Source organism: Salvelinus namaycush, chromosome 18 (genome assembly GCF_016432855.1).
Source record: "Salvelinus namaycush isolate Seneca chromosome 18, SaNama_1.0, whole genome shotgun sequence".
NCBI classification, from domain to species: domain Eukaryota; kingdom Metazoa; phylum Chordata; class Actinopteri; order Salmoniformes; family Salmonidae; genus Salvelinus; species Salvelinus namaycush.
In genome coordinates, this window is record NC_052324.1 from 21,355,610 (window position 1) to 21,377,738 (window position 22,129).

Here is a 22,129-nt window from a genome sequence, read left to right on the forward strand (position 1 = left end):
TTTACAATGGTGAAACTTGGAGACATTTTGGGATTAAGCGAGTTGAAATCTTCCTAGAAGTGACATGTCAAAATGTTGAATTTTGGCACTTTAGCAAGCCATTATTCATACAAAAAAAATCAGATGTATTGAATTCTTCATGTGGTCTATATTATAGTGTACTTCATTTAATATGACAGGCTTTTTAAAATTCAATATTGGTGCATAATTTGTACTTAAAATATCAAAGGGACGCAAAAAGCACCCATTTCGTGGAACGACCCAACAATGATAGCCATCCTGTCCCAATTATGCCCCCCAGGGTGTGGCTGCAGGGGCTGGTTATCTTACAGCATGGCCTCCAGTTATGGAACTGAGGCCCAAGGGGGCGGGGGAGTTTATCTGCATGATGTCCAAATCAACATATTCAGCAGCAGGCTCTAATGGAGTGAAGAATGTATGACTCAGTTACTACCCACCCTTCTGCTCCCTCCCTCTCTATATATGTTTGTTTAAATTAGTCTTGTCAACCCTCCCCTTCCACAGTCAGCAACTCTTTCCCATATCACCTCTTCCAGAATAAAAACACAATCCTATTCTTTAATTTGTGTAGTTTTATCTGTGTGGTTCTACATCAGCTTCACTACAGCAGTGGCACAGTGATTTGCCCCCTTTGTGAAGCCCATTTGTCTGAGAGAGCCTGTGCATTATAAGGTAGACTGGGTGACAGACTGAGCTGAACTCCAGCCCAGAACCGGTTCTCACCATGATCTGGATCTCTAGCTTGCAGATATGCAGGTCATGCTCGCTGTTGACGTACATTCTCTTCAGGGCACAGCGGACCCCCTGGTGGGTCCGCACCAGGAACACAATGGCAAAGCCTCCTGGAGAGAGAAAGATTTCAGCATTGTCCTGTGACTGAGTGGCACAGGTCACCACTGAGGCCAGCTGCGTTGTCAGCTAACCTAACAGTAAGAGAATACAATAAACACAACAAGAGACCAGCTAAATATGGAGCTACAAAAGTTTTGATTCGTGACACTGGGTTCCCCTCAAGCCAAACAGCTAAATGACGTGCTTTGCTTCGACAAATATCAGTAACAGTGACTGAATTAGCCCTGAGTCATGGTCAGTCAGCCTGGATGAGTCAAAGCTGCTGATACTGCCGAGTGGCTGACGGTGTGCAGAGCAGGCCCCCTTCAGTCTGTCCATTACCTCATCATGATAGCAGCACACCACACAACCCTGGCAACGTTCGTCCTCTCTGTCATATAAACTTCTGGTATAAACACACACTGTATGACCCCAGATCAACAGTGGCAGAGCTAGCTGGGAAGAAATGCTGTGAAATCTGTGTTCAGTCAGAGGGGTGGATGAAGCTGTGGTTAAGGAAGGCTCAACAGAGCATTGGTGAGTCAGCAGTAGAGATGAGAATCAGAGGAAGACTGCAGGTAGCGGAGCAGCCGCACTGTGACTGGAGAAGGTGGAGAGAGTGTGAGTCCATCATCCGACTATTAGAGGCACATTGTGCTGAGACATTGGGCAGTCGGGCACGGCTCCAAAACAGCCCTTTTGTCTGGGTCTCTCCATTTCACTCCCTCATGGATGCTAATTCAGACATATGCAGACACACAAACCCATGAGTGATTGTGTGGCTGGCTGTGCACACTATTTGTTTCTGGTGACCCAGGAGGCAGTGCTGGCTTGCTGTGATCCATGAGTGATACAACACTGGTCTCTTTCATCTACACACCATTCACACAGTGAGGGGGCTGGCTCTGCCTACATAAAGAATAACACCAAAGGGCAGGGTTCAGCAGAAGCACTGTCTGGAACCAAACATACTGAGCATGTATTTTAGCTAGAATGATCTTACATTGTTCAAAGAGAAAAAACAGTTGTGTATTATGTTGGTGATGCAGATATGGTGTTTTGAAGGACTGGTGGCTCTACAGTGTTATTGGAGCACAGCGCTGTAAGATGTTGGTAGTATGTGTGTCTGATTACAGGCTAGTAGAAGGTGAGCTAATGCTCTGAGGGGTTGGTTGAAAGCTCTGCTGGGCTGCTGCACTAGGCTCAGCACCTCAGCACCAGATGCAGGGCTGGCCTGCAGCCTCCACTGGCTGAGCTGGAGGGTTCTGATCAAAGCAGAAGCAGATACGGGTCAGGATCAAGTTTCACTAATCTGAATAAGAAATTCACATCCTATTAGTAGTTCTCAAATCAAATTTTATTAATGCCGAATATAACCTTACCGTGAAACGCTTACTTACAAGACCTTAACTCTTATTTTTCTTAAAACTGCATTGCTGGTTAAGAAACAATATGTACAAAATAAAAGAGTAACAATAAAATAACGAGGCTATATACAAGGGGTACCGGGTCAATGTGCGAGGGTACAGTTTAGATGAGGTAATATGTACATTAATAAAAAATGTCACCTTTATTTAACCAGGTAGGCCAGTTGAGAACAAGTTCTCATTTTCAACTGCGACCTGGCCAAGATATTTTTATTTTTTATTTCACCTTTATTTAACCAGGTAGGCTAGTTGAGAACAAGTACTCTTTTGCAACGGCGACCTGGCCAAGATAAAGCAAAGCAGTTCGACATATACAACAACAGAGTTACACATGGAATAAACAAACATAGAATAATACAGTAGAAAAATCTATATACAGCATGTGCAAATGAGGTAGGATAAGAGAGGTAAGGCAATAAATAGGCCATGGTGGCGAATAAAGCAATTAAACACTGGAATGGTAAGATGTGCAGAAGATGAATGTGCGAGTACAGATACTGAGGTGCAAAGGAGCAAGATAAATAAATAAATACAGTATGGGGATGAGGTAGATTGGATGGGCTATTTACAGATGAGCTATGTACAGGTGCAGTCATCTGTGAGCTGCTCTGACAGCTGGTGCTTAAAGCTAGTGAGGGAGGTAAACGTCTCCAACTTCAGAGAATTTTGCAGTTCGTTCCAGTCATTGGCAGCAGAGAATAGGAAGGAGAGGCGGCCAAAGGAAGAATTGGCTTTGGGGGTGACCAGTGAGATATACCTGCTGGAGCGCGTGCTACAGGTGGGTGCTGCTATGGTGACCAGTGAGCTGAGATAAGGCAGGGCTTTACCTAGCAGAGACTTGTAGATGACCTGGAGCCTGTGGGTTTGGCGACAAGTATGAAGCGAGGGCCAGCCAACGAGAGCATACAGGTCGCAGAGGTGGGTAGTATATAGGGCTTTGGTGACAAAACGGATGGCACTGTGATAGCAAATTGGATGCAGTCTGAGTATGCTGAGTGTTGGAGGCTATTTTGTAAATGACATCGCTGAACGGAAGGCCACGGAAGGAGAGTTGTATGGCATTGAAGCTCATCTGGAGGTTAGTTAACACCGTGTCCAAAGGGCCAGAGGTATACAGAATGGTATTGTTTGCGTAGAGGTGGATCAAAGAATAACCAGCAGCGAGAACGACATCATTGATGTATACAGAGAAGAGAGTTGGCCCGAGAATTGAACCCTGTGGCACCCCCATAGAGACTGCCAGAGGTCCGGACAACAGGCCCTCAGATTTGACATATTGCACTCTATCGGAGATTTAGTTGATGATCCATGCGAGGTAGTCACTTCAGAAGCCAAGTCGAAAGCCTTGGCCAAGTCGATGAGGACGGTTGCACAGTACTATCTTTTATCAATGGCGGTTAAGATATCGTTTAGGACATTGAGTGTGACTGAGGTGCACCCATGACCAGCTCAGAAATCAGATTGCATAGTGGAGAAGGTACGGTGGGATTCGAAATGGTCGGTGATCTGCATGTAGGTTGGGGTAAAGTGAATAATAAACAGCGAATAGCAGCAGCGTAAAGGGGGGGGGGGGGGTCAATGCGAATAGTCCGGGTAGCCATTTGATTAGCTGTTCAGTTTGGGAGTAGCTGTTGTTTAGGAGCCTTTTGGACTTAGACTTGGTCCTCTGGTACTGCGCGCCGTGCAGTCTATGACTAGGGTGGCTGGAGGCTTTGGCAATTTTTAGGGCCTTCCTCTGACACTGCCAGGTATACAGGTCCTGGATGGCAGGAAGCTTGGCCCCAGTGATGTACTGTGCCGTACACACTACCCTCTGTAGCAGTTACCATGCTCTTGATGGTGCAGCTGTTTAACTTTGAGGGTCTGGAGGACCCATGCCAAATCTTTTCAGTCTCCTGAGGGGGAATAGTCATTGGCGTGCCCTCTTCACGACTGTCTTGGTGTGTTTGGACCATGATAGTTTGTTGGTGATGTGGACACCAAGGAACTTGAAGCTCCACTACAACCCCGTTGATGAGAATGTGGGCGTGCTCGGCCCTCCTTTTCCTGTAGTCCAAAATCACCTCCTTTGTCTTGATCACGTTGAGGGAAAAGTTGTTGTCCTGGCACCACACTTCCACACTTTGACCTCCTCCCTATAGGCTGTCTCATCGTTGTCGGTGATCAGGCCTACCACAGTTGTAGTGTTGGCACGCTTAATGGTTTTGGATTTTTTTATTTGTCAACCTCCAAAATGTGGTTCATCCTTGGGAGCAATTTACAAACGCCTGAAGGTACCACGTTCATCTGTACAAACAATAGTACGCAAGTATAAACACCATGGGACCACGCAGCCGTCATACCGTTCAGGAAGGAGACTCGTTCTGTCTCATAGAAATGAACGTACTGTGGTGCGAAAAGTGCAAATCAATCCCAGAACAGCAGCAAAGGACCTTGTGAAGATGCTAGAGGAAACAGGTACAAAAGTATCTATATCCACAGTAAAACGAGTCCTATATCAACATAACCTGAAAGGCCGCTCAGCAAAGAAGAAGCCACTGCTCCAAAACCGCCATAACAAAGCCAGACTACGGTTTGCAACTGCACATGGGGACAAAGTTCATACTTTTTGGAGAAATGTCCTCGGGTCTGATGAAACAAAAGTAGAACTGTTTGGCCATAATGACCATCATTATGTTTTGAGGAAAAAGAGGGATGCTTGCAAGCCGAAGAACACCATTCCAACCGTGAAGCACGGGGTGGCAGCATCATGTTGTGGGGGTGCTTTGCTGCAGGAGGGACTGGTGCACTTCACAAAATAGATGGCATCATGAGGCAGGAAAATGATGTGGATATATCAAAGCAACATCTCAAGACATCAGTCAGGAAGTTAAAGCTTGGTCGCAAATGGGTCTTCCAAATGGACAATGACCCCCAAGCATACTTCCAAAATTGTGGCAAAATGGCTTAAGGACAACAAAGTCAAGGTATTGAAGTGGCCATCACAAAGCCCTGACCTCAATCCTAGAGAAAACTTGTGGGCAGAACTGAAAAATCGTGTGCGAGCATGGAGGCCTACAAACCTGACTCAGTTACACCAGCTCTGTCAGGAGGAATGGGCCAAAATACAACCAACTTATTGTGGGAAGCTTGTGGAAGGCTAGCCGAAACATTTGACCTAAGTTAAACAATTTAAAGGCAATGCTACCAAATACTAATTGAGCGTATGTAACTTCTGACCCACTGGGAATGTGATGAAAGAAATAAAAGCTGAAATAAATCATTCTCTCTACTATTATTCTGACATTTCACATTCTTAAAATAAAGTGGTGATCCTAACTGACCTAAAACAGGGATTTTTTACTAGGACTAACTGTCAGGAATTGTGAAAAGTTTTAAACGTATTTGGCTAAGGTGTATGTAAACTTCCGACTTCAACTGTGCGTACGGTCACTGTGTGGACAACGTCATTGATGCAGTTATTGATGAAGCCAGTGACTGATGTGGTATACTCCTCAATGCCATCGGATGAGTCCTGGAACATATTCCAGTCTGTGGTAGCAAAACAGTCCTGTAGCTTAACATCTGCGCCATCTGATCACTTCCGTATTGAGCGAGTCACTGGTACTTCCTGCTTTAGTGTTTGCTTGTAAGCAGGAATCAAAAGGAAAGAACTATGGTCAGATTTGCCAAATGGAGGGCGAGGGAGAGCTTTAAATTGCATCTCTGTGTGTGGAGTAAAGGTAGTGTAGAGTTTTTTTCCATCTTGTTGGTAGAAATGAGGTAAAACGGATTCAAGTGTCCCTGCAAGTCCCCGGCCACTATGAGCACCACCTCTGGATGAGCATTTTCTTGTTTGCTTATGGCTTTATACAGCTCGTTGAGCGCGGTCTTGGTGCCAGCATTGGTTTGTAGTGGTAAATAGATAGCTACGAATAATATAGATGAGAACTCTCTTGGTAGATAATGTGGTCCACAGCTTAACATGAAATACTTTACTTCAGGTGAGCAAAACCTTGAGACTTCCTTAATATTTGATTTTGCACACCAGCTGTTATTGGCAAATAGACAGACTGCAACCCCTTGTCTTACCGGAGGCAGCTGCTCTGTCTTGCCAATGCACGGAAAAACCAGCCAACTGTATATTATCTCTGTCGGCGTTCAGCTACGATTCGTGATATATAAGACATTACAGTTAATGTCCCATTGGTAGGATAGTCTTGAACGGAGCGAATCCAGTTTATTCTCCAATGACCGCCAATAGGACGGATGGTAGAGGCGGGTTACCCACTCGTCGACGAATTCTCACAAGGCACCCGGACCTGCATCTTCTCTTCAGCCGAATGACGGGGATTTGGGCCTGGTCGGGTGTCTGGAGTAATTAATTTGCATCCAACTCGTTAAAGAAAAACATCTTTGTGCAGTTCGAGGTGAGTAATCGCTGTTCTGATATACAGAAGCTCTTTTCAGTCATAAGAGACAGTGGCAGAAACATGTACAAAATAAGTTACAAATAATGCAGAAAAAAACCACACAAAATAGCACAATTGGTTAGGAGCCCGCAAAACGGCAGACATCTCCTCCGTTGAGTCCCATCTTCTGCATCCACACACAAGCACCATAAACACAGACACTTCACAGTGGCTCCTCACCCTGCACCAGACAACAGGCTTGTCTGTACTCATGAATCTTGTAGATTATTCTTTAAAAAAGGGGCCTTCATGCCCTGGGCAGAATACAAACTGGGAGATGGCTGTGTATGTGAATGCAGAGCACCTGCAGTCTGTAAAACAAGCAAGGTCCAAATCAAGCCTTTGAGAGCATTTTATTGGACACCTGCTTCCTTGTCTATTCCTACTGCTAGCACAGCTAAAGCATTTCAAACCTGCAGAAAGTCTCTGGCCATGTACACAATCTGGCTCGCCTGCTACTAAGTTAAACAGCATAGTGCAGCATACTATTTAGCAGTTATGGCTTCATATGAAGTGGACAGGATCGTTTGTAGCCCCACCCAGTGACCTTTCATGTTGTTGTTTTGGGCTAACATTAGCCAAGTACCTAGCATTTGGAATGAAGTATTTTGAGTAATCTTGAGTGTACCATAGGCCACGCATGTTTGAACTGAAGAGTCACCTGAAGCTTGAGAGGAATGGGAGATGCAGTGGAGGAATGCAGTGCTGAAGCAGGGGGCTCATAATGAGGATGACTGGCTACTACTCTGAACTGTGTGTGGTGAGCTTACTGGCGCCCAGAGCGAATGAGGCATCACCCAAGTGGGTGCCATACATTGTGAAGGAGAAGTCCAGTGGCTACAAGACTCTGGTTCCCAGAGTAGCCCTCTTTAAGATCATTACCAGACTCAATCTTCATCAACCATCTCCCTGATCAACTTCCTCTGATCAAGCCAGGAACTGTCCCTCTCCATCTTCGGAGGATGCATGCACTCAGACTTGGCCTCTATTGGTTGAACTAGCCAACTATAGCTCTGCTACTCATGATGTATTGCTTGTTTGTTTGCGTTTGAAATTATGAAAAGTGCTATTGAAATGTAATCAGTTATTATATCAAAAGATGGCTTATTTAGTTTAGTAGAGCAAAAAGCTCTGACGAAGGCCAAGAGGCCGACACGTAAGCTTCAATAAAAAAGGGATACTAGCAAGATCAGTGTGCGGGTTTCTTTTTTGTTTCAACTTATAAACTGTGTGGTTCGATCTCTGAATGCTGATTGGCTGACAGCCGTGGAATATCAGACCGTATACCACGGGTATGACAAAACATGTATTTTTACTGCTCTAATTAAGTTGGTAACCAGTTTATAATACCAATAAGGCACTTCGGGGGTTTGTGGTATATGGCACACCGCGTTGCGCTGTCCCTTAGCCGTGGTATATTGATCATATACCACACCCCCTCTGGCTTTATTGCTTAACCATGCACCTGCAACAAGATACCTCAGACGTGGAAGTGAATTTTTTTATGTTGAAATGTTGAAAGTAAAAACACACCAACAGTAGATGTACCGGTATCAATTTTTATTTATTTATTACAAACAAGAAACACTTTTTGATGAGAAAACTGAAATCCACTTGGGGTTTTACAAAAGGACTTCACCAAAACCAGTAGAAAATCAATTAATGTAAAGGATACTTCTGGATGTTGGCAATGAGGCCCTTTATCTACTTCCCCAGAGTCAGATGAACTTGTGGATACCATTTTTGTGTCTCTGTGTCCAGTATGAAGGCCGTTAAACTAACATTAGTGCAATGACTAAATATATGGGTATCTACTAGCATGCTAGCAGATCACACAATGACTGGGAGTCTATGGCTGATGCTCTCGTTAACACAACTTAGAGTCCTACTAAAGCATGTAGCTAGCTTTACTAAAGGCATGGCAAGCAGCAGATCTGTTTCCAAAGAAGTAACGTTACAATTAAAATAGTTGTGATCATTTTAAATGAGAACAAAAGTGACTTCCATTTGAAGACCACCGCAGAAGCTTCACTATCTTGCAAGTTGTTTACTCAAAGAGATCTAGCTATCAAAACATGCATACCCCTCTTCCAATACATTTTAAATTCCTGAAAAGTGTGCAGCGAATTCTACTAGATGAAAAGCCGAAATGACAACATCCTGGCATTTAAACCACAATAGATTTTTTTAAACGCACACACTATAACACTTCCTATTTTCACATACTCAAACAGCCTACTATTTAGGACGCAAGTATGGGCATTCGGACACAAGCCTCCATCTTTATTACTCACTCGGACAGACAAACACAGTCAGTCCTACTAGAGGAGGCTGCTGCAGCTGCTCAGAGAGGCCTGTGGGTAGCCAGCCCCATGCTCTCCCAGGCCAGAATGCCAGAGCCATGCCCTGGGCTGAGTCATCCAGCTCGCCTCGCATCACTAAGCCAAGGACAGCTCCCTCCACGTGATCAGTCTGTTTGATCATCGGAGGCTTTCCACCACAGCCTTCAGTTCAGTAGGTGCTGCTGCTGTCCAATGAGGCTTCGAGTGAATAGTACGTACGCTCAGTAGAATGGTATTCTACATACGTACACATGGTATTGGTAAATGTATGACCCATGGGTCAGGCTAAAATCAACTCCCTTCCGTATTTTCTATTCATCATACCCGCACCATAATACTTAGTCCTATGGTGATTAATTAAGTATTAAAGACAGAATGAGGAATATGGGCTGAAAGAAACCCCATGGTGCTTATTTAAGATTGACTGCATTGAGTTTTTTTTAAAATAGGCTGTCTCATATGAACAAGTTCAAACACATTTATGCAAATGTATGCAAAATAGTGTATCCAGCAAAGCTTGTTTTGTGCCTGAATCAAATTGAACATCAGAATATACTGCGAGGGCAAGAACACAAACATGTACACACTACAGAGAGAGTGTGTGTGTGTGTTCCTGCCACAGCTGATGTTGGGTTTGCCCTGCCAAGCACCTGCTAGTTCGCACCGTCTAATCTCGGGCGCCTGCGTGAATTTAGAGGGATTAGCAACCTTCTTAAGTTACATGCACCAGCACACTGATTTACTGGACTGGACAGGTCAACAACAAGTGCTACAAAATACCCCCCCAACACTGATGACAGTCAGCATAATACGTTGTTGTCCACTCAACCAAACATATACAAATGAACACTTTTTGAATACAGTTCAGTAAACAAAGGGTCATCATCACTGCAATGGAGCTTGTGTAACAGCATGTAGCCTACTATAAAAGAAAAAACTACTACATTGTTTACAAACACGCTCACTGAGGAGTATGCATTACCCTGCATCCTGCATTGAGCAGACAATTCTACTGGCAAAGTCTTGTCTCCAGTAGGCATTAATATTAAACCAGCGTGCACCAGCTGATACTCATCGGTAAATAGAAAAATGAAAGGCAGTCAGATTAAAATTTGATCCTTGCATTTTCCTAGCATGCCCCAGTGGTTGCATTGTGTGTGTGTGAGGGTGCAGCAGCAGGCAGGCTTCCTCCATGACAATGCCAGTCATATATGGTTGTGTCTACACTTTACACTTACACTACCGGTCAAAAGTTTTAGAACACCTAGTCATTCAAGGGTTTTTCTTAATTTGTACTATTTTCTATTTCTATTCTAATTTGGACTCCAGACCAAAGAACAAATTTCCACCGGTCTAATGTATTTCTTGGCCCAAGCAAGTCTCTTATTATTGGTGTCCTTTAGAAGTGGTTTCTTTGCAGCAATGCGATCATTGATTCATCATTGATGCGATCATCCTGATTCATGCAGTCTCCTCTGAACAGTTGATGTTGAGATGTGTCGGTTACGGTACTTGAACTCTGTGAAGCATTTATTTGGACTGCAATTTCTGATGCTTTTAACTCTAATGAACTTATCCTCTGCATCAGAGGTAACTCTGGGTCTTCCATTCCTGTGGCAGTCCTTATGAGAGCCAGTTTCACCATAGCGCTTCACCATAGTTTCTGCGAATGCACTTGAAGAAACGTTCAAAGTTCGTGAAATGTTCAGTTTTGACTGACCTTCATGTCTTCAAATAATGATGGACTATCGTTTCCATTTGTTTATTTCAGCTGTTCTTGCCATACTATGGAATTGATATTTTACCAAATAGCGCTGTTTTCTGTATACCCCCCTACCTTGTCACAACACAACTGATTGGCTCAAAGGCATAAATAAGGAAAGAAATTGCACAAGTTAAAAGTTAAGGCAGCACACCTGTTAATTGAAATGCATTCCAGGTGACTACCTCATGAAGCTGGTTGAGATAATGTCAAGAGTGTGCAAAGCTGTCATCAAGGCAAAGGGTGGCTATTTGAAGAATCTCAAATATATAAAATTATTTTATTTGTTTAACACTTTTTTGGTTACTACATGATTCCATGTGTTATTTCACAGTTTTGATGTCTTCACTATTATTCTACAATGTAGAAAATAGTACAAATACAGAAAAACCCTTGAATGAGTAGGTGTTCTAAAACATTAGACCGGTAGTGTACATGCAACTTCTGCTATCAGAATACGAAGATTGCATTGAAAAGACACGTCTAGACAAACAAAAGTTTGTGGTCAGATTGTGTACAGATCTGGCTTACCACTTCAGGAGGTGGTCAGGGATGCAATGTGTGTGGATTTATCCCCAGTCTGGACGCTAATCAGGCTACCGAAAGTGCATACGGTGTGCCACGTCATCAGCACTCCTCCCACAATTTTTTTGGGGGGCTAAAGTTATGCTAAGCCATTTGCAATCCCTTTAGCGTTGCTTGCTAGCTACAGAGGTTTTCTGGCTAGTTAGCTACTGCCATCAGTTGTGTTATTATACTTTTCCTATTCCACCGTTTGTAGAACACATACTGACATTTGAATATAGTGTGGGAAAAGGGAAGCTTAGGCCCAAAGAAACACATTGGGCTTTTTTTTGACAGATTTTGAAGAGAGTGAAACCTCTCGCTTTGCCTCTTCCTCTCTGATACTACGCATGCATACAAGGACCGGACATTTTTTATTGAGAGCTTAATGGAAATGTGCACCAATCGCAAGCCTATCGTCTTACAGTTCAAAAGGCTATAACTTATTATTGAACATGCAAATCCTGTAAAGAAGCAGCTAATAAAACATGTTAAACATTTGCCAAAATGCAATTCATGGAAAACACCATTCTAAACAGCAGTTAGTGAGCAGTTGTGACAAATATTAAAATCTCTGTTAGAAATTTAGAAAGAGGGGGAATTTAATAGCAACAACTATGATGGGTTGCTAATATGACTAAGATTGTGCCTTTGGCTTTTGGACAATGAAAGAAAAGTGATATGAAAACCAATAGAACAGGAGCTAAAAGCTGATTAATGGCATAAGGAAGTCCTTATAAAATAATTGTCTCTACGTTTCTACGGACAGATTTTCACAGGGCTACTTTGAAGCAAGGCATGCTTCATTATTTGAAGTAAATTAAAGCATTCAGGTTTCAAACAATTATACTGCTTGAAGCTCACATTGCAAAGTGGTGGGTGACTCGCTGATAGTCAACGGTAGGCCTATACACCCGATTGGGAGGCACACTTTAATTACGAGTTGAGATTGAGGTATAAAAATAGCTTATTTTAATCGTGGCCAACAAAGTTTAACAAGCGATTGCATTTAGAATTGGTATTTGTTCCACAATGACTGGGCTTACAAAAGCAGATTTCACTCCAGTAGCCTACAGGCTTTTGAGGAGCTACTCTTGAGCTGTCTGACAGGTGGTAGGCTATTCTGCTCCTCAAACTACACTCTGTATGCTGTGCATGTGTGATGAATAGAATGCATGAAAACTAACACACACACCCCAATTTAAATTCCACAAATTACCCTATAGACATAAGCATGACCAGTCAAATTACCCTATAGACATAAGCATGACCAGTCAAATTACCCTATAGACCGATAAGCATGACCAGTCAAATTAACGGTTAACATGCCTAGTTGCAGCTAAATGCTTTCTGGTTTTGGGTTTGCTGAGTGAACATGGGTAAAGCTGCTTTTAAAATTCCTGCAAATGTGACCAAGCAATACCTCAAAACCATCTGAACAAACAACCTGACTGGAGAGCAAATCTACAGCCAGAAAATATGATCCCTCGAAAAACATTCCAACTGTAATTTCTCAAAATGCACAATTTCTAAATGGAGAGCAGGAGCAGTTTGAGGAAGTCAGCTCAGCTGGTTCCACCACTGGACCCAGACCGGTAAACCACATCAGCATTTAGAAAGCAGCCTGTTCATGCATGGTTTGAGAATATACAGAAAGTTATCAATGTAATGTTATACTGAGCTGTTTCACTGAATTGACTGTACCATCCAACAACCCCCATGTGTCACTGTCCCCTCTGAACAGCACACTCACTTTCATAGAGGAGTAGTCCTAAGCCTGCGGAGGACTGAATGTGAGGATATCCAGGCCATAGAGATCATTTAATAGTATGTTTTTATTTATCATACTTTATGTACTATAATTCCTAATTCTATGATCCAGGCATTTAACCAGGCGTGGTGCGGACCGACAGATGGCGCCCATCTATACCAGTGATGAATAAATCATACTCTGTCCATCCATTATTCAGCAGCAGGCCATCTCAGCTGACAAAATGGCACATTCACTTTGAACATGGTTTGTGGATCAGCATAGCATTGTCCCTAAAGCAGAGCACCAGTGTGCGGGACAAACATCTGGCTCAGCAGACTAGACAACACAGTGAGGGTGTAGATGACAGTATTGTCCCATCAATGGGCTAATACTGTCTAGAGCCCTCAAACCCAACTCTGGACCTCGAAGCCAGTTCGTGCATTTTTTTAATTGTTCCCCTCTAAAATCAGAGACCGATTTAGACCTGAGACACCAGGCGAGTGCAATTAATTATCAGGTAGAACAGAAAACCAGCAGGCTCCAGGTCTAAGAGTTGGATAACTCTGGTCTAGAGCATAGCTCTGGGGCTATGGTGTGGAGAGCAAATTAGCCTAATGATGTAATAGTCTAGAAGAGTAAACAATGTAGTAGTGCTGAGTTATTAGTGCTTTTGTAGGTCGGTTCGGTTAGATTATTATGCTGTAACAGGATAAAACAAATTCATAAGTCTCATGATGGAAGGCCTAGTGACTGGTCATTACTGCTTATCACCTGTTAACTATCATTTATTCACATTACTTTAATACAACATTTCAGTTATGTACATTACATTTGTTTCATTTGATGACTTTATTATTTAATTCCAAGTCAACTCATCTCTATAGAGCTGCCTATGCTGTCGGACAAAATCACTATTAGTTCTTCAAAGTAAATAAAGCATACTTTTATGACTGCTGAATATCAACTTTCAATCGTGTAGATCATTATTTTCAGGTAGAGATACCCCATGAAGCAACTGCTCTCTATCCCTCTCGATGCCGTATCCCTTTGTCTCTTTTACATAGCAGGAGTAAAAGCATTGTAGTGTGCGCATTGAGCTTTGTTAAGAATGGCGCCGGAGAGAATGGCTGCCGTTTTACAGTCTCTTAACTAGAGGTCGACCGATTATGATTTTTCAACGCCGATACCGATTATTGGAGGACCAAAAAAGCCGATACCGATTAATCGGACGATTTTTTTAAATGTATTTGTAATAATGACAATTACAACAATACTGAATGAACACTTATTTTAACACATCAATAAAATCAATTTCGCCTCAAATAATGAAACATGTTCAATTTGGTTTAAATAATGCAAAAACAAAGTGTTGGAGAAGAAAGTAAAAGTGCAATAAGTGCCATGTAAGAAAGCTAACGTTTAAGTTCCTTGCTCAGAACATGAGAACATATGAAAGCTGGTGGTTCCTTTTAACATGAGTCTTCAATATTCCCAGGTAAGAAGTTTTAGGTTGTAGTTATTATAGGAATTATAGGACTATTTCTCTCTATACGATTTGTATTTCATATACCTTTGACTATTGGATGTTCTTATAGGCACTTTAGTATTGCCAGTGTAACAGTATAGCTTCCATCCTTCTCCTCGGCGCTACCTGAGCTCGAACCAGGAACACATCGACAACAGCCACCCTCGAAGCAACGTTACCCATGCAGAGCAAGGGGAACAACTACTCCAAGTCTCAGAGGGAGTGACGTTTGAAACGCTATTAGCGCGCACCCCGCTAACCATTTCACATCGGTTATACCAGCCTAATCTCGGGAGTTGATAGGCTTGAAGTCATAAACAGCGGAATAAACAACAGAAGAGCTGCTGGCAAAACGCAAGAAAGTGCTGTTTGAATGAATGCTTACGAGCCTGCTGGTGCCTACCATCGCTCAGTCAGACTGCTCTATCAAATCATAGACTTAATTATAACATAATAACACACAGAAATACGAGCCTTAGGTCATTAATATGGTCGAATCCGGAAACTATCATCTCAAACAAATTGTTTATTCTTTCAGTGAAATACGGAACCGTTACGTATTTTATCTAACGGGTGGGCTCCATAAGTCTAAATATTCCTGTTACATTGCACAATCTTCAATGTCATAATTACGTAAAATTCTGGCAAATTAGTTCGCAATGAGCCAGGTGGCCCAAACTGTTGCATATACCCCGACTCTGCGTGCAATGAACGCAAGAGAAGTGACACAATTTCACCTGGTTAATATTGCCTGCTAACCTGGATTTCTTTTAGCTAAATATGCTGGTTTAAAAATATATACTTCTGTGTATTGATTTTAAGAAAGGCATTGATGTTTATGGTTAGGTACACGTTGGAGCAACGACAGTCCTTTTTCGCGAATGCGCACCGCATCGATTATATGCAACGCAGGACACGCTAGATAAACTAGTAATATCATCAACCATGTGTAGTTAACTAGTGATTATGATTGATTGATTGTTTTTTATAAGATATGTTTAATGCTAGCTAGCAACTTACCTTGGCTTCTTACTGCATTCGCGTAACAGGCAGGCTCCTCGTGGAGTGTAATGTAAGGCAGGTGGTTAGAGTGTTGGACTAGTTAACTGTAAGGATGCAAGATTGAATCCCTGAGCTGACAAGGTAAAAATCTGTCGTTCTGCCCCTGAACAAGGCAGTTAAACCCACCGTTCCGAGGCCATCATTGAAAATAAGAATGTGTTCTTAACTGACTTGCCTAGTTAACCTGTTTGGGCTGCAAGGGGCAGTATTGAGTAGCCAGATAAAAGGTGCCCATTTCAAACGGCCTCGTACTCAATTCTTGCTCGTACAATATGCATATTATTATTACTATTGGATAGAAAACACTCTCTAGTTTCTAAAACCGTTTGAATTATTTCTCTGAGTGAAACAGAACTCATTCTGCAGCACACTTCCTGACCAGGAAGTGGAAAGTCTGAAACCGAGGCTCTCTTCTACTTCCTGCCTATAAATGGGCATGAGATCTATTAGTATACATGCACGTCATACACCTTCCCCTGGATGTCAAGAGGCTGTGAGAGAAGAAATGAGGTGATTATCTTGGTCTGAGATGGAACACATCATCTTGGAATGACGTGTCCCCCATTTTCGGTACTCTGAAGAGCGCGACGTGGACAGTGGGATTGCCTTCTCTTTAGCTGCCGTAATAGGCGACTACTATCTCCGGCTTTGATTTTATTTGATACATGTCACCATATCATCGTAAAGTATGTTTTTTCAATATAGTTTCATCAGATTATTGAAAATTTTTCGGGAGTTTTGCCGTGTTCCGTTCTCTTCCGTTTGTTGACATGGAGAGATTCGCGCCACTTGGCTAGTGTGCATGCTAATTGAAGAGGGAAAGTTGCCGTTCTAAATCCAAACAACGACTGTTCTGGACAAAGGACACCTTGTCCAACATTCTGATGGAAGATCAGCAAAAGTAAGAAACATTTTATGATGCTATTTCATATAGCTGTCGTGCATGTCAACTAGTCGTCGGCGCTTAAGTGTTTCTGGCTATTGTGGCTACGCTAATATAACGCTACATTTTGTTTTCGCTGTAAAACACTTAATAAATCGGAAATATTGTCTGGAATCACAAGATGCCTGTCTTTCATTTGCTGTACACTATGTATTTTTCAGAAATGTTTTATGATGAGTAATTAGGTATTTGACGTTGGTGTCTGTAAATATTATGGCTGCTTTCGGTGCAATTTCTGATTGTAGCTGCAATGTAAACTATGATTTATACCTGAAATATGCACATTTTTCGAACAAAACATATGCTATACAATAAATATGTTATCAGACTGTCATCTGATGAAGTTGTTTCTTGGTTAGTGGCTATTTATATCTTTATTTGGTCGAATTTGTGATAGCTACTGATGGAGTAAAAAAAGTGGTGGGAAAAAAAGTGGTGTGTTTTGCTAACGTGGCTAGCTAATAGATTTACATAGTGTCTTCCCTGTAAAACATTTTAAAAATCGGACATGTTGGCTGGATTCACAAGATGTGTACCTTTCATATGCTGTATTGGACTTGTTAATGTGTGAAAGTTAAATATTAAAAAAATATATATTTTGAATTTCGCGCCCTGCACTTGAGCTGGCTGTTGTCATAAGTGTACCGACGCCGGGCTGCAGCCATAAGAAGTTAAACAAAGGTGGAAAACAAAACAAAAGAATACTGATTTCCGATTGTTATGAAAACTTGAAAATTGGCCCTAATTAATCGGCCATTCCGAAGGTAAGTGAATCAAAGGTAAGTGAATATATATAATGCTATTTCTGACTTCTGTTGACTCCACAACATGGCAGGTATCTGTATGGCTTGTTTTGGTCTCTGAGCGCTGTACTCAGATTATTGCATGGTGTGCTTTTTCCGTAAAGCTTTTTTGAAATCTGACACAGCGGTTGTATTAAGGAGAAGTATATCTTTAATTCCATGTATAACACTTGTATTTTCATCAACATTTCTGATGAGTATTTCTGTAAATTGATGTGGCTCTCTGCAAAATCACCGGATGTTTTGGAAGCAAAACATTACTGAACATAACGCGCCAATGTAAACAGATTTTTGGATATAAATATAAACTTTATCGAACATACATGTATTGTGTAACATGAAGTCCTATGAGTGTCATCTGATGAAGATCATCAAAGGTTAGTGATTCATTTTATCTCTATTTCTGCTTTTTGTGACTCCTCTCTTTGGCTGGAAAAATGGCTGTGTTTTTCTGTGACTAGGTACTGACCTAACATAATCGCATGGTATGCTTTCGTCGTAAAGCCTTTTTGAAATCGGACACTGTGGTGGGATTAAGAACAAGTTTATCTTTAAAATGGTGTATAATACTTGTATGTTTGAGGAATTTTAATTATGAGATTTCTGTTGTTTGAATTTGGCGCCCTGAAACTTTCACTGGCTGTTGTCATATCGATCCCGTTAACGGGATTTCAGCCGTAAGAAGTTTTAAAGTGACTCCAAAATGACAATACATTATTTATCATTCATTTCTATTAGGGACAACATAATCCGGAATAACCTAAACAAACTGCAAATGCATCCAACAAGTTTGTAGAGTCACAAGCTTGAGGTAGTCATCGCGTGCTAGGAATATGGGACCAATACTTAACTTTGAAATAAATGTAATACACTATAAGTGAATTTGTCCAAATACTTATGACACCTTCAAATATAGGGGAGTATACTGTATATGTTTGATTGGGAAGGCAAACTAGGCATTTTTATCAAAAGCAATCACATTTGCTTGTGAAAACACAGAATCCTAGTCATTACTCCACGCGGTTAACCTGTGCCATTTTTGTTTTGAGAGAACTTCGCTGTCAGCCAAAACGGGGCACCTGGCTCACTCCCGGGAGGCAGCCCGATTCCAAAACTAATGCAATCAACGCTAACCTGGTTCACCCGGGGCGCAAATCGAATCCCATCAATGTTCCAACCAACACTGACAAATACACACACCCATATCAGTCAGTGAGCAGAAACAAGCAGCTAGCCACCAGAACACTCCCAATCTAATCTGAAAGAGAATGTATGGTGTGGAGCAGGTGCTAACATTAAGTGATAGGCCTCACCACTCCCCGTTGACTTCCCCCATGTAGCAAATAACATTTATACCCTCATCAGAAACTCATATGTTTGGTTCCCTCTCCATTTGTCATCGAGAGCTGGGACTTTGAATGTAATATGTCGGATCAGCCTTAAAATGAAAACCTTGTTCCTCCTAGCCTTGAGCAATAGGGGTTAGAAAAGTCAGCCTATAATGTTGGTAATTCATGATGAGATTCCAATTCCATGTTCCTCACACCCGCGCCCACACCCTAGATCCCATCTCTTTCAGGATGCAGGCTGACCAGTTTTTAGATTTCCATAATTCTTAACAGTCTGGTAGGCACATTCCAAATGAATCCTGACACCAGCAGTGACAGTACAGCTGTCTGAGGAGCTCACAGCTGATACAGTTGTAGACCATGCCCTCCCAATGGGTTGGAAACAAGCCTACCCTGAAATGGCCTCCATCCTATGGTATCTAGTTAGCCTAGCTGTTTTTGTTTGCAAATTGTGAAATAAATTGGCGTAGATATATTCTTGGGGTTATCAAGAATTCAGTTATCAGAATTTAACAGTATGCCTGACCATAGGATGGAGGTCATGTCAGGGTAAGCTTGTTTCCAACACAAAGCAAGAGCATTATTGTCACTAGCGATAGTTTGGGCAATTTAGTGATACATTAGCTTGCCTGGATGTAATTAATGAAAAAGCAGATCAATTACTCTAACGTTACCTCACCTTCAGCAACAGTTTCATCAACGGTCACTTGATACCGTCCAATGGTGAATACCCGTCCAATGAAACTGCCACCGCTGCTGCCGGACCCAGTGCCTCCTCCACCCGCTCCAGAACCAGGCCCGGAACTCACAAGTTCCCGGCGTGAATCAAAGAACTTCTTCATTTCCCGGTGATGTTAGCCAAGTGTCGACTGGTTTGCAATCAATACCTATTCACAATAACGCGTTGTTTACTATCAGCTTTGGATAATTGAATGACCGTAGCCAACTTAGGCTAACTAAAGCTATCCTCTTGAAGAGCCTGCTCGTTCGATTTCCAAGCGCAACTAGTTACCAATGTTTCAACTGTCATAATAGCAAGCTAGTTAAATAGTTAACTAGCTATCAACACAATGAGATGACACGGTTAAGCGATATATACATTTCTAGTTAATGTTATTACTAACCAATTAGCTAATGATATCAACAAAAAACCTATCTGGCTTTGAAAATTGCGCTGACAGCCTGCTAAGTTACTAGCTTCTATTTACACACATCTCCACCCATTTTTCAGCGTAAAGGCATTTATTTCACCAGTTTATCGAGAGCTCTTTCTTGGTGTTAACTCCTGAATCTCCTCCCTGGTTTATATTCGATAATTTGCTGCCTATCTAGCTACTTCGGTGTTCTAGCTACCAGCTAGTAATTCATTGCCCGATTTGCTCCCGTAGTAGACAACAACTTGGTGCAATCAGCGTATCGTCAGCGACACTAAAAAAGTACTTCCGGGTCACTGAATTTCGGTAAGTTTTCTAAATAAAAGTCCCCCCGTAATAGTAGCAAAGTGTCAATAGCCTGTATTTATTCATGTTATATGAACAATAATTGTCTAAACATGAACAATGATTCATATTTGTTCGTATTTAAGTGACATAATAACATTTTCATTACATTTGGGTTTTAAACTTGTTCCCAGGTCAAATAAATGCCACTAATGCAAATCCCTGTATATGAAATAGATAGGTGCCAAGTAAAAGTATTGTAGAGAATAGCCAGTAGGGTCTGTAGAATGTACAGTGAGCTCCAAAAGTATTGGGACAGTGACACATTTTTGTTGTTTTGGCTCTGTACTCCAGCACTTTGGATTTGAAGTGATACAATGACCATAATTCAAGTTAAAGTACAGACTGCAGCTTTAATTTGAGGGTATTTTCCTCATATTGTGTGAACCGTTTAGAAATTACAGCACTTTTTGTACATAGTCCCCCCATTCTAGGAGACCAAAAGTATTGAGACAAATTCACTTATATGTATATTAAAGTAGTCAAAAGTTTAGTATGTGGTCCCATATTCCTAGAACGCAATGATTACGTCAAGCTTGCAACTCTACAAACTTGTTGGATGCACTTGCTGTTTGTTTTGGTTGTGTTTCACATATTTTTTTGCTGGACCTTTGGGAAAACGTGCTGCAAACAACCTAGATAATCATAATGGTGATGAGCCGGCTGCGCACCTTTACACATTTAAAATCAGCCCATTGCCAGCCACGTGCCAGAAAATGCATCAGGTTAATCGCTTGGCCACACAAATACACTTTTTTAGGCAGTATCCTAAAATCATGTTGCCATAGGTTTATATCACCCCAATTATGCATACCCTTCCAAAGATTTTCTTAAACCTACCTTGGTCACCAACACAATAGCAATCAATCAAAAGTTTTGCCTCTTTGGTCTGAAAGAAGTCATTCACTTATGCACTGTCAAATGCAAGGAATGTGATTCCTCTCAACATAAAGACATGCCTAAGCCAACTCAGAGGAAAATGTCTTCACAAGCTAAGGATTTTGATGCAATAAGCAATGGAAATTGGTTCAGTGTTAAGATAATTGATGTGTACCGTGATCTTGTAAAATCTCATTTGGAGGATCACTTTGTGTTGATGTGCCCCACTTCTTTTGTTAGCCAACCATTACAAAGTCTCTGTCCTGAGAGGATAAATGTTCTGCCTAAGGTACCTAGAACAGCATGCAATTGGTGGCGTTTTGAGAATGTAATAATAGTTGTGAATTTAAAAGCACATTGGATGTCCAAAGCTATAAACATGAAAGACAAAGTATAGTGGCTTGCGAAAGTATTCACCCCTCTTGGCATTTTTCCTATTTTGTTGCCTTACAACTTGGAATTAAAATTGATTTCTGGGGGGTTTGGATCATTTGATTTACACAACATGCCTACCACTTTGAAGATGCTAAATATTTTTTATTGTGAAACAAACAAGAAATAAGACAAAAAAAACTGAACTTGAGCGTGCATAACTATTCACCCCACCAAAGTCAATACTTTGTAGAGCCACCTTTTGTAGTAATTACAGCTGCAAGTCTCTTGGGGTATGTCCCTATAAGCTTGGCACATCTAGCCACTGGGAATTTTGCCTATTCTTCAAGGCAAAACTGCTCTAGCTCCTTCAAGTTGGATGGGTTCCGCTGGTGTACAGCAATCTTTAAGTCATACCACAGATTCTCAAATGGATTGAGGTCTGGGCTTTGACTAGGCAATTCCAAGACATTTAAATATTTCCCCTTAAACCACTCTAGTGTTGCTTTAGCAGTATGCTTAGGGTCATTGTCCTGCTGGAAGGTG

At 41.7% G+C, this 22,129-nt stretch overlaps 1 protein-coding gene across 1 annotated transcript in view; it reads right to left on the reverse strand.

Annotated features, from left to right (window-relative positions):
* The window catches only part of LOC120063230 (AP2-associated protein kinase 1-like), a 56,174-nt gene extending 35,958 nt beyond the window's left edge, over positions 1-20,216 (reverse strand). Inside the window, exons 1-2 of the mRNA XM_039013461.1 lie at positions 19,513-20,216; positions 745-863 (exon numbers count right to left, since the gene is read on the reverse strand). Of these exons, the coding sequence (XP_038869389.1) occupies positions 745-863; positions 19,513-19,675 (282 nt within the window). The 5' untranslated portion in view covers positions 19,676-20,216. The remainder of the gene's footprint in view (positions 1-744; positions 864-19,512) is intronic.
* Positions 20,217-22,129: the final 1,913 nt, after the last annotated feature.